We start from the raw sequence: 18,632 nt of genomic DNA on the forward strand, positions 1-18,632 counted from the left end.
GATGCAATCACGATTCCATCGATCGAATTACGGCTACAATCAACCCATCTGTGCGATGATTCGTATGTTTAGTTCTGTAGAGTCCTCGTTTGAATTCGGTATGTCCACAAGTTAATTTGTCAGTAAAATTAGAAGATTAAATTCATTGTAGCTAGTACGTAACATTATTCATTAAGACAATATTGTCAGATGAATTATACTATATAAATAAATAAATAAATAAATAAATAAATAAATAAATAAATAAATAAATAAATAAATAAATAAATAAATAAATAAATAAATAAATAAATAAATAAATAAATAAATAAATAAATAAATAAATAAATAAATAAATAAATAAATAAATAAATAAATAAATAAATAAATAAATAAATAAATAAATAAATAAATAAATAAATAAATAAATAAATAAATAAATAAATAAATAAATAAATAAATAAATAAATAAATAAATAAATAAATAAATAAATAAATAAATAAATAAATAAATAAATAAATAAATAAATAAATAAATAAATAAATAAATAAATAAATAAATAAATAAATAAATAAATAAATAAATAAATAAATAAATAAATAAATAAATAAATAAATAAATAAATAAATAAATAAATAAATAAATAAATAAATAAATAAATAAATAAATAAATAAATAAATAAATAAATAAATAAATAAATAAATAAATAAATAAATAAATAAATAAATAAATAAATAAATAAATAAATAAATAAATAAATAAATAAATAAATAAATAAAAACCCGAATTAATCCACCGATGGTGAACAGTACCCTTCTTACACTTCTAATAAATATAAGCAACAATTGCATGCCGACTCATTGAAACTAATAGTTATTATTTAAGAAAAAAATAAACAATATGAAAATAAAAAAAAAACAATTATTTTTAACCAGTTGGCCGATATAAACTAATTAATGAGGCGTTCGATTTGAAAGTGGTCTTCGGCAAAGTTGTAGCTGAAAGAGTAGACTAGAAGTACCAAGGGTCAACCAACACTCTAGGGCACATGGCGAAATACTACGGTCAATTGATTGAAAAACGTCGTTTTCCCATATTAATTTTCATACAAACTTTGAAGAGCTTGTGCACTCTCAACTTTCAACCAAATCAGCTCAAATTTTGAGAGAAGGCTCAGCATCTGGTTACGAATCAAATAAGCGGTGTGGAGCAAAAACGATTTTTTGAACCACCAAAATATATATATAGGGAATTCTCGATGTATTCTACAGAAATCAATTAATCAGCAAATTTGTTCAAGCACATCATTATTTCAAACGCGTAGGTCTTCAGAGGGGTCTCCAGTTAGCCTAGTGGTTAAGGCTAAGGATCGCCAATCCGGAGACGGCGGGTTCGATTCCCGTTCCTGTCGGGAAAATTTTCTCGACTCACTTTGCATAGTGTATCATTATACTTGCCTCACAATATACAAAATTATGCAATGGCAGGCAAAGGAAGCCCTTCAATTAATAACTGTGGAAATGCTCAAAGAACACTAAGTTGAAGCGAGGCAGGTCAAGTCCCAGTGGGGACGTAGAGCCAGAAAGAAGAAGAAGAAGGTCTTCAGAATAACAAACATTAGCAATTATCCTGGAAATAATATAAATTGCATTTGGGTAACTCTCGCTGAGACCGTCCCACTATTTACACCATGTCTTCAAGAATGTTTAAAGTGGCGATTTTCTGAAAGTCCTCCCCAAAAAAATAAAGGAATATGCATTTTGTTAATCAAATTGATGGTCCCCCTGTTAGTTAGAGCCACAACTATTATGGCGGGACCCCTCGATTTTGATCAATTGTTGGCTCATTTAAACCGTTATAACTCGAAAGTTTCACCAGAAAAAAACTTCAAAACAAAATGTTGTTGAGAAGAGAAAAGATAGAGGCACTTTTTGCAGTTATAAAAAGTTTGATCGGCCATATTGATTTCGGCCGCCATCTTGAATTTATTTACCAAAACAATTTTTTCACCATGTTGGCAACCACCGATTTTCAAATTTTTTGCGTCAATCGAAAGCTGGGACATTTTTACACAACATATCAAAAAATTAGAGATGTATCTTTTTCCTATCAAAAGTTATCTGCACTTTTGTAAACCATGACACGTTATCTCCATACATTTCTATGCGCTCCGGCAACGTTAAGGTTAATATATATTTTTGGAAAGGGAGGGAAAGTAATATTTGGTTAATTTCCAGTTTGAAGTGCTGTTCAGCTAAAATAGCATGATAGCATGAACGAACACTCATTCAACTTTGTAAATATCAAAACCGTTAATTTAAGCATTCAGCTAGTTTACTCCATCTAGGTTCAAAATTAATGTTGGTGATTGTTTTAGAACGTCCATAAACTGAACTGATCTTTCAACAAGATGTAAAATTTCAAAATATTTCAAATGTTTGAAAGTCACGTGCAAAAAATATATAAAATTGAGTTGAATTTTAAAAATGAGCGCGTTACGTAATTGATAAATGATCCATATCGATTATTTTTATCCGAGATATCGCGAAAAGAAGTTTTGTTTTGTCGATTTCAACTGTTGCAAGTTACTCCATGGTGGTTGACAAATTTGATAATGAATTTTTACATTATGTAGTCGATAAGTTTATCGAACTTTTATCGTTCAGTTAAGCTTTCTATTAAGTACCCTAACTGCAAGAAGGGTCATCAGACTAGTTCAAGATTCTTCCAAGACTTCGGCAAGACCCATGAAATGAAAAAGTTTTGAGAAACTTAAATACTCTAGCATTAAGATAATTGCATAGAATAAAACTTCTCTGTGAGTGGCTTTTGAACAATACCCGCCAGTTAAATTGTTACAATATAACCTATGGCAGGTTTTTTTCAACCTGGGTTTATTGATTGTGGAAACTACCGACGGATTGGCCCTCTTTTAATTTAATCGGATCGAAAAGCCAACCAAAGTAGGATAACCCTAAGATTATTTTGAAGGTGCTGAAAAAGGAAATAAAAAAACTAGAAATTGAGTGGATTTTACACAAATAAAAATAATGAGGATTTCACGTCATGTAAACTTCATTTTAGCCATGTAGCTCCCAGCTGTGACGGTTTTCATGATATATCATGTAAATTTATGTTATATCCAATGACTATATGTAACTCTGAGTCATGCTGAATTACATGACGTATGGTAGAAGCTTACACGATATTTTACGAGATTTACATGACAAATCATGTAAACTTCTGTGAAAACCCATGCTCCAATTATATGCATTATATATCACAGACATTTAAATTATTTTTAGATCTATGTATAGTGAATAATCATGACGTTTCCTGAAATTTCCTTGCAATATATTCATTCTATGGTTTTGATGAAAACAGTGTTTGAAATTTCAAAAGAAAAGTTTTTAGTAATTTTTAGTTAGATTTGTGTAATAAAATGATATTTTCACTGAAATAAATTGCGCTGAATAGAATTTCCTAACAAAATTTAGTATTGATTAAAGGTAACGAACATCAACAGACGATTAAAAAAAATCTATTTAATTCTTTCACAAGACAAAAATTTTCACGATGTATTTGATGGAAATTGTTGTAAGTGTTAACTAAAGAGAAAAATTATTCTTGTTCGAAAAGTGAACAGAAACAAACCGAAATAAAGAATAAACATCAAAAGGACAACACTTTGAAAAGTCAAAGAATAGGTTTCCCTTAGGAGAATAAAAGAACTCACTTTTTGCATAGATCACTGGTTTTCGTTATGTTATCCTTTTGACGTTTTGTCGGTAACTGTTGCAAGCAATAAGCAATAAACTAATAATGTGGGTCACCTGAAAGTTTGGGAACTTATGTGATGAAAAGTTCGTGCTTGAAAATAAATAAAAAATAAATAATTGAATACATTTATTGAAAAAAAAGTGTGTGTACATGTGTGTGTGTGTGTTTTTTTTTTTTTTTTTTCCTCCCAACCTCCCCAGCAGAGAAAACCGATTGGAAAAACTCTGCTACACCTTGCTGCCTCGATCCCCCTGGTACCACTGATATGCGACTGCTTCAGGGGGGGCAATGCGCTCATGCGCTCTTCTGCTACTGTGCTCATGCACTTTTTGTCGCTACACGTCTCGTATTTCGCTTACTCCGGTTGGTGTTGGCTCGCCATTAAGCGGACAACATGCTTAGTTTCAAATTTGTTATTCTACACGTTCTAATGTTAGTACCTAACATCGCCATTCAGCGACACATAGGTACAACATACACACAATTTGTTATTCTAATACCACGCAAGGCATTCGGATCCTACTAACTTGCTCCGAATGGTGTCCTCCCCGTGCCGCCGTTGCGCCATTAAGCACTCCAGCTTTCCGCGCACAACTCGTGTAGTCCTCGACGGTGGATCTACCCTACGCCGACAAAGAGTTCCCCGGCAGTGGAACATCTTCCGAAACCGTTTCTTCCCAGACAGGTGCCGAGGTCTCTCCTGCGATTCCGGTTGGAGACTGGCTTCCGGTTCACAGGCGCCCCGACGACCAAATTCCGGTGCTTCTTCGCGATAGACTCGGTCTAGTCCCCGGCGGTGGACCTAGCCTACTCCGACGGAGAAAAACCCCGGCGGTGGAAGTTCTCCCGATACCGATGCTTCTATCCCGACCAGTAAGGTGCCGAAGTCGGTCCGGCGATTCCGGTTGGTGGTAGACTTCCGGTTCACCGGCGCTCCGACGACCAAAAACCGGTGCCACGTTACGGACGACTCAGTCATGTCCCCGGCGGTGGATCATACCTACCCGGATCGCGTTCCGCCGCTCTCTGGTCTTCGCGCCACTTCCTCTGCAGCGCGGACAGCATCCTCGTTACTGCTCTGTCGACAGCGTTCCACGTGTTTTCATCGCGACACATCTCTTCGACAATGTTGTCGACTGTCACTCCGCCCAGCAAGACGCGAATTTCTTCGAACCTGGGGCATTCGAAAACGACATGTTCCGGTGACTCCTCCACGTTAACACACTCCGGGCAAAAGGGCGAAAGAGCATGCCCAAACCGGTGCAGGTACTTCCTGAAGCAGCCATGGCCGGACAGGAACTGCGTCAGATGGAAGTTCACCTCCCCATGCTTCCTATTCACCCACGCTGACACGCTAGGGATAAGCCGGTGAGTCCACCTGCCATTCGCCGAATTGTCCCACTCTTGCTGCCATTTAGCCAACGAGTTCGCTCTGACGATATCTCTTACGCTCCTGGTACTTCTGCGTTGGTAGCATTCCACGTCTTCGGCGATGGTGATGCAAATGGGCATCATTCCCGCGATAACACATACTGCCTCCGTCGAAATGGTTCTGTACGCGCTGGCGACCCGAGTGGCCATGAGTCGGAATGCGCTGTCTAGCGCTCTTCGATTCCGCTTCGTACTCAGTGCTTCAGCCCATGCTGGGGCACCATACCTGAGTATTGAGCCTGCTACGCTCGCCAGAAGACGCCTCTTACTACTTCGTGGTCCCCCGACGTTCGGCATGATCGTCGCTATAGCATTGACAGCCTTCGCTGCCTTTCCGCAGGCGTAGTCAACGTGCTCCTTGAAGTTAAGTCGATCATCGACCATCACTCCTAGATGCTTCAAAGCTCGTTTCGATGTGATAACATGCTCTCCGACCACGATCTCCATCGTTTGGACTGCTTTACAGTTGCTGACCAGAAGCACCTCCGTTTTGTGATGGGCAATCTGTAGCTTGACCCCAGTCATCCATCTTTCAACAGTGGACATTGATTCCGTCGCCAGCATTTCAACTTCTTCAAGAGTCTCTCCCATTACCGTCAGCACGACGTCGTCTGCGAAGCCCACAATGACGACTCCTTTGGGAAGTTTTAACGACAGTACGCCGTTGTACATGGCATTCCAGAGTGTTGGGCCTAGTATGGACCCTTGTGGAACACCTGCCGTTACTTCTATAGACCTCTGCCCTTCGTTGGTCTCGTACACCAGTACCCTGTTCTGGAAGTAGCTCCGTAAAATCTGGCACAGATAATCGGGAACCCGCATACTGTGTAGCGCTATGGCGATAGCCTCCCAGCTGGCACTATTAAACGCATTTTTGACGTCTATCGTTACCACAGCGCAGAATCGATCACCTCTCCGTTTTTTCTTGGACGCCTTCTGGGCATTCTCGATGACTACCCGAATCGCATCCACCGTCGATTTTCCCTTACGGAATCCGAATTGCATCGCTGACAGTCCCCTCTCACTTTCGACGTATTCTGTCAACCTGTTAAGGATGACCTTCTCTAACAGTTTTCCTAGGGTATCCAGCAGGCAGATCGGTCTATACGATCCTGGGTCCCCCGGCGGCTTTCCTGGTTTCGGTAGAAGCACCAACTTTTGAACCTTCCAACCGTTTGGGAAGTAGCCTTCATCCAGGCATTTTTGGAGCACCATCCTGATCATGTCCGGAAACGCCAATATCGCCGTTCTAACTGCTACGTTCGGGATCCCATCCGGACCGGGGGCTTTCCCGATCTTGAGCCCCTTCGCAATTACCAGCAACTCTGCATTGGATATCCGAGCACCTTCGTTGGGTTCTTCTGCATTCTCTGCGTATGGTGTGGGAGGCCAAAACGTTGGGCCATGGTGCGGAAAAAGACCTTCCACGATCCTCCTTAGTTTGTCCGGGCACATTTCCACGGGTACTGCTGGACCTTTGAGCTTCGATACCACGATTCGGTACGCGTTGCCCCAGGGGTTGGCGTCGGCTTCTCGACACAACTCTTTGTAGCAGTTCGACTTACTCAGCCTTATCTCGCGTTTAAGAGCGGCTCGAGCTCCCCGAAAAACGGTTCGCCTTGCTTCTCTCTCAGCTTCATTTCTGGCCCTCTGGAAGCGTCTCCTAGCACGGAGGCAAGCAGCACGGAGGGTACTTATCGTCGCGTTCCACCAATACGCTGGCCGTCTTCTGTTTCTGGGCTCTATCTTCCTCGGCATTGCTATGTCGCATGCCGTAACAATCGCTTCCGTTAGTTCACCTGCATCAAGGGTTGCACCGCCGTATGGCCGCAGCGCCTCGACAAAGACTTCCTTGTCGAACTCTTTTGTCTTCCACCTTCGTTCGCATGTTCGCGTTCTCCTCGTCGAAGTAGAGGCTCGCCGGCCAATACTGTAGAGGATCGCCTGGTGATCACTGTTGGAATATTCCTCGCTGACTCTCCAGTTCATGTCTTCCGTAAGCGACGGACTACAGAACGTAACATCGATGATGGATTCACGGCCGTCTCTGCGGAATGTGCTGGCCATACCATCGTTGCAAAGCCTCACATCCAGCTTCGCCAGGGCTTCCAGTAGGCTGTACCCCCTAGCATTGGTGAGCCTACTACCCCATTCCACGGCCCAGGCGTTGAAATCTCCTCCGATGACTACCGGCTTCCGCCCGACCAGCGTGTCCGTGAGTGCATCCAACATCCTGTTGTACTCTTCATCTGACCACCTTGGAGGTGCATAGCAACTGCAAACGAAGACTCCATTAATTTTGGCAACCACAAAGCCTTCGTACGAACACTCGATCACTTCTTCAATGGGGTGTGTGTGTGTGTGTGTGTGTGTGTGTGTGTGTGTGTGTGTGTGTGTGTGTGTGTGTGTGTGTGTGTGTGTGTGTGTGTGTGTGTGTGTGTGTGTGTGTGTGTGTGTGTGTGTGTGTGTGTGTGTGTGTGGGTGTGTGTGTGGGGGGGTCTTATAAACTATTAAGTACTTCGTCTCGCATTTCTTCTACGGCTCTTTCGATTTTATTTTTTAAAATCTTCCTCTCTGTAAAAAAATAAAAGAACAAATACGATTTATATTAACATTTGAACCAACAATAACAAGAAAACATACGCAACTATAAACTCTTACCTTCTTCTTTCAATTGGGCGCCGTTGATTTTGTTGATGATATTTAATCCCATTTTTGTGGCATTATTAAGCTGCTTAGAAAAAAAGCTTGTTTGCTTGTGCTGAAATGATATTTTCTGCATTAATAATAAATCATAACTATATTCGCAGCTTCTCTCGTATTTGCCAAAATAAATGAAATTGCGAAAAGTCCAGTTAAGTTTAAATAGATACATAATTTATTTTCTTCTGCAAAATTCTACACCAACAAATGCTAACAAAAAAAGTTATAGTTGAAATTTTAAAAGTTTTTCTACACACATAGTGTGTATAAAATCAGCACATAACTTGTCAACACTGTTGGTACAAATTTGAGCTCGAATGGTTAATCTTTCGCGAAGCTAGAACCGTTCTGGTAAAACACTATTGTTAGACAACTTATTTTTGGACTGTCAAATCTCGGAAACCAGTAAACCGAATTGAATGAAATTTCAAGTATCAATAAATTTCATTCAATTATGTTCACTCGATTAGACAGTTAAAAAATAAGTTGTCTAAAAATAATGTTTTACCACAACGGCTCAAACTTTGCGAAAGATTAACCAGAGTTGCACTCTGTCACTGTCAATGATAAGCAAATCGCTGATTTTGATAGGCCAACTGCGATCCAAGTCAGCGTGCGCTCTGTTGAGTCACCGTCACTTTCCTTGTTCCATCAGTACTGGACTGACTGTGATGGTTTGTGGATATCACTGATAGACCATCTTTAAAATTTGTTTAAAAATCCAAATAAAGAATTACCAAGATGATAGTTTAATATGAGATATAAAATGACAAGCTTTGCACGTTGGGCATTAAAAAGTTTGAATTTTGGCGAAAACCACTGAAATATTACATCTGTTGCAATGATTGTGATCTAGAGTGTGGTTCAATATCAAGTCGTTGCCTGTCATTGTCGTTTTGTTATTGAACGACCTGGAGTGATAGTGAAGATGATGCAATATCAGTAGTCACCTGACAAAAATGATCTTGCGCAACTCTGAGATTAACTAATCGAACACAAATTTGTACCAATGATGGACATATGATAGGTTGACAAACAGAGAGAAAAAAAAGTTGCCTATCCCAAACATTCTGGCCATGTCAAACATGTTAAACACACAAGGCTATGGTGATGTTATCTGTTCATTTCATAGCGGCAGCTTAGGCTATTTCAATAATCGATTTCTGACTACATTCATGACATTTTGTTTCTACAATGCCGTGGAAAATCATTGTCGTATTTCTTGGCAGAAAATAACTCGAAAAATCCTATCAGCCTTTAAATTCTTCTGAAACACATTCTAGCATCTCAGCTTTCAATTCTTTGGAAAAAAACATCGAAAAGTTCCCTCTAAAGTCTTGAAGAAATTCTATAAAAAAAATAATTTCACGCCTGAATTTGCTCTTGAATTGCCTCGATGAGGTCCATTATATTCTAAAAACTTGTAAGTCAAACTTTTTTCATATCAGTTCATTGAATCCAGAAACATTACAGTGTAAAATGGCATATCAGAAAATTACAAATTATACTAGAACCACTCAAACTTCAAATGAAATATCCTAATCTTGCCCATATTTGGACAATTAATGGATAAGTAGTTGATCAAGTATAATTAAAATTATATGAACTGTTGATGCACATCTCTTAACACTACAGCAAATTAAACATTTTTTTATAAATAGTGTAAATTTTGTTTCGATCATTTTGTTTATTGTAGTTATCGCGTTCTACATAAAAAAATAATAAGGGTATTGATGATTAATCTGGACTTGTTAGTGGAATACCTGTAATTTTTAATTCCACTAAGAATTCGAATCTTTTGACAGATACGTTTTTCGACCTCTACTGCAAGGTAATCTTCAGTCTCTTACTTGACTCGACGTTTGGATTTAAGGCGAAACTGGAAGCATTTTCTCATTTTTTTGGTTTTTGATTTTTTATAAAATAACGGAGCAATATTTTCAAAATCGGTTTTCGTGCACATGTAGAGTATGGATCAAGATATCTCCTGATTTTTTTTTCAGGTGGTAAATATTTTTCGTTTTTGCAGAAACCATTTTTTTGTGGAAGTTTGTTTAAAAATGGTTTCTGCAAAAACTAAAAACATTTTCCATCCGGAAAAATCAGGTGATAGCTTGATCCATACTCTACATGTGCACAAAACCGATTTTGAAAATATTGCTTCGTTATTTTATAAAAAATCAAAAACCAAAAAGTGAGGAAATGGATCCAGTTACATCTTAAGTTAGCATGCCATTTAAACTTCTCACGTCTTTCATAAAAGAGGCTCATTCTGCAGAAAATTGATGTTTAAAGGACCTCCGTTTTACCTGATGGACAATCGCAATTTCGTCTGTTTTGACGCAGGAATTAAAAAAAAAAGGAAAATCCGACGATAGCTTACCAAGTATTTGACCGAATCTCCTCTCTGCCCAAGCTTAGGCCGCCATCGGTCATCGGCCATTTGTTTTATAATTGCATCTTGCCGTGCTATCATTTCCGCCTGTGCCTGTGCCTGTGCCTGTGCCTGCGCCTGTGCCAGCGCCAGTGCCTGCGCCTGTGCCTGCGCCTGTGCCTGCGCCTGTGCCTGTGCGTGGGCCAACGCCCGGGCCTGCGCTACGGCCTCCGCCTCCGCTTGCGGAGAGGTCGCCACTGCGCCGGCATTCGCCACTGCGCCGGTCGAAAACGTAGCCAGGAAATTCTATTCAAACATTTTTGAATAGTTAATATAAATATAATTTACAAATACTCTACATTTAGATTTATTATAATCTCCTTTGCAAAAGGGGATTGCCAAACAATATACAAATTCAGGCAACTGTGACGTAAAGACAACACTAAGTTTAGCTAAGTTACAATACAAGCGTAGAGCCAGAAAAAAAGATATTCATATTGGTATGAAGTCTTAGTATTATAACAGCTTTTTGCACAGATTATTTGCACATACCAAGGAAGAAATTATGGTAACAGTGATCAAAAGAGTGAATAAGTTGAAGAATGTGTTCAAAACTGAATGAATTTATGTTTTGCACAAACACTAATAAATGTGACAAAAAAAACTTCCATCTTCAATCTTCATCTAAACTAACAGGTTTAGAAAGTTTTACTAAAAGGATTATCGTGTTTCGTTTAACTCTTCTGAAGAAAGTTAACTCAAGTGATTAAAAATCTACATTGCTTTTGTTTCTAAATGTTTTTCAAACATTAAATTGTCAGTCGCAATTAATTTTTTTTTTCCCCTTATGATTTTTTTAATACCAAACATAAATAAAAAGCACTGTTTGCTTTGAGATTCATTTTGATACTTTACATGTTACTCAAGATCTTACCTTAATTTCAGCAATATCTGACCCATGTTGACTTATAGCCGACATCATGCCTTGAATGTCGCTGCCATTTTCCGCATTGCAGTTTTCCTCACCGTTCTCCATGGCTGTGAAGAAAATTACCAAGTAATGTAAATCATAAAATAGAAAACAATGAACTAATGATGATTGAATATGTTGCTTTGCTTTGAAATGTAATAAATTATACAGGATGATCCATAAACAATGCAAAAATCCAATTGTTGTCGTCTTTAATGATTATAAATAAAATGTTTCTAATAAATGCAACTTTTTTTTCTGATTAGGATACAATAAGGAGTACATTGTCATACAGGATCTCTCAAATTTAATTATTCAAAATATTCATTCGTTACGTATATGGAATACCTAATAGATAATAGATTTATAATTCAAGTTTTGCTCTATTTTGTAGAGCAAAATGAAATAAGACGAAAACTTTTAAACACATTGAAAACATGCAGAAACAAGGAAAGCGCCCAAATATTTAGTATATAAAAACAGTTTCATGCTTCAAACATATTATTTTCTGAAAATTAGCAATTGTCACAAAGATCAATTTTCATAAACTGTTTCATAATCAAATAACCGCCAACTAACTAATACTAAATCACTAACGAACCTTGCCCTGCTGTGAAAGTTGATCATTTGATTATATGGAATCAAAATTTACTTTCACTTATGGAACACGCATCATTCTACTAGGGTATGTGTGCCATCATTAATCTCACGCTCCCATATTCATCCTATTCAAAAACAAGTGATTACAGCACCGATTGATTCCGTTCTTTTTATTATCATGGGAGCTCACTTCTAACAAAAAATACAAAAATTAGAAACAAAACAAACAGCGGTTCAATCCTTTAATTTCGTAGGATGAAAATGGGAGCCACATGCTTAATAAGGGAACCAATACCCTACGTGAATGAAGTACAATCCTCAGCTAGAACAGACTAGCTAATATCATAATGATTATTCATAAAATGAACTATGAATCATGATTAGTATTGATAAAACCATTAATCACCCACAACTTTTCGAATGATTCGTTAGTGCCTCAATAACATGTTTGCTCTGCAAGAGAATAGTATATAGTAATGACTCTGGCACAAGCATTTGCTCTATAAACTGTTATGCAGCTACTTTTGTAAGTAGGGTGATAAGTCTACAGCTGTGTTCATAAAAATAGCAGTGACACAAAAAAGACCAACTTTGGCATAACTGAAAATTTGACAGCAAACTACAAATATGATGAACATTGAAACAGCAAAATGTAAGAAATTTGGGAAGCATGTGAAAAAAAGTTAAACACTTTGTGAAAATGATCAAAATAATAGCAGTATTTTTTTTTTATTCAGCAACAATTTTGTTTTTTTTTTAATTTCAACATTAACTTGTAGGCTAGGCGGAAACTATTCGAATAGCGTGGGAAAATATTTCTTGCTTCTTCAAGGTAAAGCTACATTTCTATTTATTTACACTTCTATTATTTTGAACGATTTCACATAGTGTTTAACATTTTTGCACGTGCTATAAACATTCTCAGATTTTACAATAACAATATTCATTTTACAATGACAACGTTCATAGGAGAACAAAGTTACATCACGCCAAAGATGACCATTTTGTTTGGAAAACGGCTTTCACTGTTTTTTGTATGAACACAGTTATAAATCACTTAAATCTCTAAGTTTATGGTGAGATACGGAAAGGCTTAAGGACAAGAAATCGAAAGGCAAAACGTTAAATGCTAAGATTTTGAAAGAGACAAAATGTCGAAAGAATAAAACGTTGAAAACGAGAAGTCATAAAATGAAGTTATGTTTCAAATTATATGAGCCGAACGATGAAGTGGGAAATGATTGAAATATGAAAATCTTTATTCTTATAGAGGATACCCATTTTTCCGAATAAATTGTATCTACGTATTTTGTTTTATTGACTGCTATATACCAATGCTGTACCAATCAAGCAGTGAATTCATTTGTCTTCGAAAGAGACTCATTCCCTAAATAAATGAAATTCTTATACAGGACGCTGTGCAAATACGTCAAGGATTCATCATAGGCCGTTACAAATATTTATTCCACTTTTTGTCACACCGCTCTTTGACTGGTCGAGGGGGGGGATAAAAATAATAAAGCACTTAATTTGTAAAATATTAAAAACTCATCGGATTTGTTAAAGAATTTTGAGCAAGACCCCAAATTTGGATAAATATTTTTTATCTGCCCCCTCAAAATGTAAAATCCAGCCAAAAATTTGTAAAGGGGGGGGGACAAAAAGTCAAAATAAAATTTGTATCAGCCTAATTAAAGGAAAGAATTGTCTTACGCATACGGTCAAATCTCAACCGTTTTATACTTTTGACTATGCTGGCCTAGAAATGCTTCTAGCTTCAAAATTGTTACCCGTGCAGAGTTCAAGTACTGACGATCAAAATGTGATATTGGTTTGTTTGAGATAAGAGGTAAAAGTACTGAAAACAATAGCAAAAATTTGTTCTTGAACCATCTAACCAATAGCAAAACATGATATTTGAAGATCAATCAAATAGCTCACTGCAATTGGCTAGATCTTACCAAGAGCTAAATGTGCTATGATGATAATGTTCCAGGAGTAAAATTGAGATATTATTTTCAGTACTTTTACCTCTTATCTCAAACAAACAAATATCACGTTTTGGTCTCCATATCAAAATATGCTATTATTGAGCTTTTTTCCTCTGCTCTGCTCTTCGCACTTCTTTCGTTTCCTTTCGAAATATATTGAAACTTGCTATAAAAATACATCCCTGAATCCATCATTTTCTTTCTCGTGTTTGTTTCTACGAAGATTACTTCAGACATTTCCTTAGCATGAATGTTTCCAGAAATTCCTGTTGGAAATCAACTTGAGACACCTTTAGGAATTCTCGCTGGGATTGCTCCATACATGCTGCTGGGATGTATTCTGAAATGTCTGGTAGAATCCACCAGAAAGTTTTGCTGGAATTCCTCAGTTGATTCCTGCAAAGATCCCTCCACAAATTCTTGTAGGACCCCCAAGAGCAATTGCTGAAGTTATTGCAGCTAACAAGGCTTGAGAAATCCCAGCAAGCATTCCTGAAAAAAATCCTCGTAGGAATATATGCTGATAGTTCAAGATAAATCTCTGGAAGAATCGCAAGACAAATCTCTTCGGGAACGCTGGAAAACAATCTCTGAGTGAATTTCTGGAAGAAATCATAGAAATATTTCAGCCGAGATTGCTGGACTAATCCAATCAAGAATAACTGGAGGAATCCCAGCAAGAATTTGTAGAGACAATCTCAGAAGAATTCTTCCATAAATTTCAAGAGAAATTCCTGAAGGAATGCTTGTAACAATCTCTGGAGGAACCACATGAAAAAATCTTGTAGGATACCCAGCAGACATTCTTAGGGAAATTCCAAGAGGAATTTATGTAGGAATCTTTTTTTTAAATCCCTGTAGAAATCACTGAAGGAACTTCTGCAGGAATCCCCGTGTGATCTCCTAGTGGATTTCCTATAGGAATATCTGAACGAACTCTTGGAGAAATCCACGAAGAAATGTCAAGCGGAGCTCTTGGAGGAATCCATGAAGATTTCTTTGGGAACATCCTCTTGGCATTCCCCGATAAACCCCTAAAGAGATTTCCTTAGCAATTCTTGCTCTTGCTGAGATTGTTCCATAGGTTTCTCCAAGTATTTCTTTAATATTTTTTTCTATGATGTCTTGAAGGATTTCTTTAGAAATTCCTATTGTGGTGTTTCCAGATATTTCTCCGCGGATTCGCTTAAGATTTTTTCTTGGAATACCAGCAGACAGTCCTGCTAGGGCTCCTTTGGATATTCATACTAAAATTTGTCATGGGTTTCTTGCTGGGATTTCTCAAACAATTGGCTTCTTTAGCGATGTTGAGATAATTCCATATTCTGAATCTGCATGCCAAACTGAGCCGAAATCCAAATTTTCATGAATTTTGGTGGCATGAAAATTGCTTTCATAAAAATCAGTTTGAAGTTTGTATGGGAGCGATTTGTCGAATCACCCCTCGTCGCATTTTGGGCGGAACTATCAAACAGTTTCCCAGCTGTCAAATGGTCATATGAAAAAATCTCTTTGAAATTGTTTTTAGGTATCAAAATAAAGTTCTAAAAATCTGAAAAAAATCATAGTGGCACAGAAAAAGGTGCTTTCTCGTTTAAAAATATAAATCATTGAGTTTTTCTAAATTTAAAAACCCAATTTCAGCTAGAAATTTCCAGTTATTGCTCTTAGGAGTTCACAATGTTCCTGGAGAAATTCCAGTAGGAATTTCCTAAGTTATTCCAGCATGCCCGGATTTACAAACGTGGGGGCGTCTTTCTAGAGAACATATTTGGATAATATATAATGGAAAAGTCGTTCAAAAATAAGCATCATTAATACGAAAAAGCTTTGATGTTGTGAAATAATTAGAGCCTGTCAAATGTTCATTGATGAACGTAATTTCTTTAGTAATATTTCTAGCGGAAATTATAATGTTAACTGTTGATGAAATTTTAGCGGAAGCTTAAAAGAATTTCTGAAAAAGTGCCTGTGAGTTTGTTAATAAATTTTTGATGGAAATTCCGAACGAATTTATAGCCGCGTTTAACAACAATTTATTTTTAGCAATGCTCTTTAGATTCTGTCAGGGCTATTCCACGAATTTCTTCTGCAATTACTTCAACAAATCTTGGTACCTTTCCAGGACGTTTGTCATAAATTATATGTCTCATTAGGGGAAAAACCATTCCAGAACTTTGAAAGTCTCTATAATAAAGATAAATCAATCAATCAATTCCAGAGCTTAACCTTATTTTTCCAAAGAAATTCAGTCCGAAATTCTTCATGAGATTCATACCATACAATGTTCGGTGGTAGAAGTGTTAATTATAATGGTAAAAGCTTTATTTATTTGCGAATCATAATGGAAAACAAAAATAAAAATACAATTAAATCCTTTGAGCATTCACTAAAATGCGAGATTTTAAGATCGTTTGCGCTGGCTCAAGCCAACGCGGATTAGAAACCGTCTAAGCAGAATACCCTCTTCGATTGAGTGAAATGAGTTTTTGATACATTTTACTGTGACGTTACAACGTCTAGACGCCTTTTCTGTCAGAATTTCCACTATAACTCGTAAATTCGACCGAAAACCCTCAAATATTTATACATATTCGAATTCCTTGTAAAATTTCCAATAAGTATGATCTGTTGAACAGTAAGTTTTCATTGGGAAAGTATGTTAAAAATGGGAATGAGTGGCGTGGCGTTACAACGTTGTAACGTTACGGTACTAATTCCCATTTTAACATACTTTTCCAAAGAAAACTAGCTGTTTAACAGATTAAACTTATTGGAAATTTTACAAGGATTCCGAATATGCAAAAATATTTGAAGGTTTACGGTCGAATTTACGAGTTATAGTTGAAAATCTGACAGAAAAGGTGTCAAAACGTTGTAACGTCACGGTAGAATGTGTCTTTTGAAGCTTATAGTTTCGCTCTCTAATGGTTATTTTTTGACAAATATGTGTATTTCGAATACCCGGGATTTCAAAATACGTATATCTGTTAAAATTAGAGTGAAACTATAAAGTAGAAAAGCTTATTTCACTCAAAATATTTAAAACTATAATGATATTTAAAATGGACTTACCTGTACTGTGATGCTGCTTTCACTATTAATAAACAAAATGGCATTCACTGAGTTCACCGAAAACATGAATACACACTGAGTCCTTGAAAATCCACTATGGGTATACATAAACTGTGGTAAAAGATCACAATTATGGCAGATGAGTGATGTTGAGCTCCCATACAAAACTTTTAGGGTGATATAGCTCAAAATGCCATATTTCATACTTACTACGATTTCCCTCTTACAACAACGTCAATGTTTAATAAAAGGGATAAGAGAAACACTTTCAAAACTTATGCATTTTTTTTATTTTTTTTAAATGTGTTCAAAATGTGGTTCGTTAATCCTTCATGGTGTAGCTTATGCCTTATGCACAATAAAATCCAAGCACTCATACATTCACTTAAATATATGGTGCCATTTATTTTTAGCTGACTCAATGATCACCCAAACGTGTTGAAGGATTGCATGGGATTTCGTGAAAAAAGAATCTTATTACTCAAATTGTGCGTATTTCATAACAAAAAATATTCGCTTTAATTTTATCACTTTTAATAAATTTCAGTCCATTCAAATGACACTTGCGGACCAATACCTTAGTGATGAACTTCACGAAATATGAGAACAGTTAATTAAAAACATTTTACTAAAAATCAAAATCTGAACACGTTTGATACATTTTCGAAACGTTACAACTTAAATATTTACTTATAAGAAATGTTTACCTATCCCAATTGCAAAATTTACAATCACAGAATAGGAACTTGGATTCTAAAACATGAAATGTTAAATAATTTGAGTATTATGGCATCAACAACCAAGCGTCTCTATCTTCCATACAAACTCATCACACCCCATATGGTCCCATATTCAACAACAGTAACCAGTAACAACGAAATTCTAATTATCGATATAACAAAAACATAAACGATATATTTATCTAAAATTAGATTTTGACTTAATTTTATTGAATTTTGATTATGGTTCTCGCAATGAAATTCATATGCTACAAACCGATGAGTCTTTATTATTTTTTTTCCTATGAGTGATGTCTCACAAATTTATAACAATATGCTACTTTACCAAAAAGCCTTCATTTTTATCAAAAGTAAAATAATTTGTCATAAAACAGTGTTTAAATCATCATGATGGAAAACAATAAGATTTTCGATTCAAGTCCAAACCAAGAAAGTATGAAGAGCTACTCAAAATAGGTTATTTTAAATGAGTTTCGTAAAAAAAATGATTTGTCAATTACACACTGATTTACTTATTTTACTAGTGTAAGACCTCGAGGTGTATATGTGCAAAATATACCCCTGTAATGTTTTCACCAATACGCACTCAAATTCATTACCCAAATAAATTCACATGTGCAAACGTATTAGAGAATCTATTACATACGTCACTCAATTTTTCATGCTTCAGAGGCTTAACACTCATCCATTGTTCATCCATTCCTCATATTGTGTGTGGGGCTTCAATTAAATCAAAATGGAAAACGACATCGAAATGGTAAGTTTATTTTATAATTTTAACTTAAATAGACATCTTTAACACAACACATCATCTTACATTACAACCTATAGTATATGAACCTGTAAAAATACACATATGTTATTTGTGTCATGCAAATCACTCGTCTTATAATACAGTAATTCCTCCATGTGGGATGTAGCTTCGTTCCACGAAGGAGAAAGTAAGTCCCTTGTTAGTCTCGAATAAAACGCACACAATACACTCCT

The 18,632-nt window shown here is 36.5% G+C and overlaps 1 protein-coding gene across 1 annotated transcript in view; it reads right to left on the reverse strand.

Annotated features, from left to right (window-relative positions):
- Positions 1 to 759: 759 nt before the first annotated feature.
- LOC109426947 (uncharacterized) overlaps positions 760 to 18,632 on the reverse strand; it is a 40,759-nt gene continuing 22,886 nt past the window's right edge. Inside the window, exons 2-6 of the mRNA XM_062843912.1 lie at positions 11,204 to 11,307; positions 10,279 to 10,575; positions 7,854 to 7,953; positions 7,711 to 7,766; positions 760 to 3,814 (exon numbers count right to left, since the gene is read on the reverse strand). Of these exons, the coding sequence (XP_062699896.1) occupies positions 3,743 to 3,814; positions 7,711 to 7,766; positions 7,854 to 7,953; positions 10,279 to 10,575; positions 11,204 to 11,307 (629 nt within the window). The 3' untranslated portion in view covers positions 760 to 3,742. The remainder of the gene's footprint in view (positions 3,815 to 7,710; positions 7,767 to 7,853; positions 7,954 to 10,278; positions 10,576 to 11,203; positions 11,308 to 18,632) is intronic.

This window comes from Aedes albopictus, unplaced genomic scaffold (assembly GCF_035046485.1).
Source record: "Aedes albopictus strain Foshan unplaced genomic scaffold, AalbF5 HiC_scaffold_64, whole genome shotgun sequence".
Lineage (NCBI taxonomy): Eukaryota > Metazoa > Arthropoda > Insecta > Diptera > Culicidae > Aedes > Aedes albopictus.